The sequence below is a fragment of the Echinops telfairi genome, unplaced genomic scaffold (assembly GCF_000313985.2).
Source record: "Echinops telfairi isolate 266 unplaced genomic scaffold, ASM31398v2 ScPeMD7_2565;HRSCAF=3150, whole genome shotgun sequence".
NCBI lineage: Eukaryota > Metazoa > Chordata > Mammalia > Afrosoricida > Tenrecidae > Echinops > Echinops telfairi.
In genome coordinates this window covers 9,992,804-9,994,552 of record NW_022106463.1, presented here as the reverse complement: position 1 = coordinate 9,994,552, position 1,749 = coordinate 9,992,804, and the positions used below count along the sequence as shown (strand labels likewise).

The 1,749-nt window shown below is 60.7% G+C and overlaps 1 protein-coding gene across 1 annotated transcript in view; it reads right to left on the bottom strand.

Annotated features, from left to right (window-relative positions):
- Window positions 1–1,749, bottom strand: part of PDS5B (PDS5 cohesin associated factor B) — a 79,386-nt gene that overhangs the window by 8,522 nt on the left and 69,115 nt on the right. The window contains exons 28-29 of the mRNA XM_045293997.1: window positions 871–1,307; window positions 517–621 (exon numbers count right to left, since the gene is read on the bottom strand). Coding sequence (XP_045149932.1) covers window positions 517–621; window positions 871–1,307 — 542 coding nt within the window. The remainder of the gene's footprint in view (window positions 1–516; window positions 622–870; window positions 1,308–1,749) is intronic.

Genomic DNA, 1,749 nt, shown 5'->3' with positions numbered 1-1,749 from the left:
CACGTGTGTTGATGAGATTAGAAACCTAACATCCCCGACACCAAGAACCTGAGACCCGCCAAGATGGTTGTGGACATAACAAGCAAGAAGAAGGAACCAGCGGGCTAAGTTTTATTTCAATAAAGGTTGCCAGGGGGCGTGAGAGAGGGCTGGGGGTGCATGCAGAGGCCCCTGTCTGCGCGCTCTGAACAGGGCCAGCACCTCCCCTTCCTCAGCGACCAATCTCAGAGACCCAAGCCCACCCTCGGCCCGGGCCAGCCACTCCCTCAGGTCAGAGCAGAGGTGCCCAGGTGGGTCTCAGAGACCACCATTGTCAGGGAGACAGCAGGGGTAGGGGGTTGCTGGATGCCAAGCAGTTCAACCGCGGCACCCTGAGTGGAACAAGACGCTCCGTGGTATTCATTCACCCACTTGTTCCCTGAGGCTGAAGCGGCTTGTGGAAACGTGCTTTCCTGGTGGGGCAGGAGCTCTGATACAGCAACGTAAAGCACATTGACACCCTCAGCGCCCACTTACATGTTCCTGGGCGGCTGCGACGGCGTTTTCGATGGCCTCCCGCGTCCTTTCTGTGGTGTGGACGGCGTGGACTCAGCTGTACTGCCTTCAGGGGATTCAGCTCTGCTGGGGGGCATGGGATGCAGGCTGGGTCACATGCGCGAGCATGCACGCACACACACATAAATCTCGTCACACAATGCTTGACGGCGCAGTGACTTCACCGGCAGAGATGTGCCAGGATCGTGGCTGAACACACACCTCTGCGACACGTGCGTGCGCGACACACACACACACACGCAGCGCACCTGTGCTGGGTTCTCTGGCGCTGAGAGTGGCTATACACACACCACCACCACCACCACCCGGGCTCACCTGTGCTGGGCTCTCCGGGCTGGCCGGTGCTGCTTGCTCTTGGACTTGGGCTCCACGTTCCCACTGGGCCTGTCGTCCTCGTCCTCCTCCTCGGCTGCGGAGAGTCCTGGTTTTTTTTTGCTGCCCTTTTTGGAAGTCTTTATGGGGGGCTCCTCCTTGGGGAGGCCCCCTGGCGGCTTGGGGGGCCGTCCGCGCCGGCCCTTCTTGGGCGGGCTGTTCTGCTCATCCTCGTTCTCCAGCAGGCCCTCCTTGAGCCGCTTCTCCTCGGGCCACGGCGACTCGTCTGGCTCGGAGGCCGGCAGGCCCCTCTTACGGCTGCGAGACCCGCCTTTGCCCTTGGCCTCGGGCACCAGCTTGCTCAGGTCATCGGCGCCCAGCTTCCCCTCCACGTCGGCAGCCGGAGTCTTCTTGCGGCTCCTGGGCTTCTCCAGCTCAGACTGTGGGGACAAAGAAGCAGGGCGGTGACAGCAGTGCAGGCCAGCGGCATGCCAGCCCCACCCTGCTTCTCAGCCTGACCTGGGCAGTGCCCTCACCTGGCTGAGCTTACTCCCAGGCTGCTCTTTAAAGGCCCGCTGCGTGGAGAGGGTAGGGCCTGTCTCAGAATTCCTCGAATGGAAATTGAGCTCTTAGGAGCAGCACGACTAACTGAGCAGAGAACCCTGCGCAGTCTGGTGCCCAGTCCTCCCGGGCCAAGCAAGCTGTAGGGCCAGTTTGCAAAGTCAATTCAAGCAACTCCGCCGCTGAGTGTGTGCCACAGATGTAAACTGTGGAGGGTGTGTCAGGTATAAACATGGCCCAATTCTGATATCAGCAGCAACAATCACTTCAGGGGGCACTACACAGAAGGCGCAGAGCTGGTCGACTCTGTGCTGCATGTGG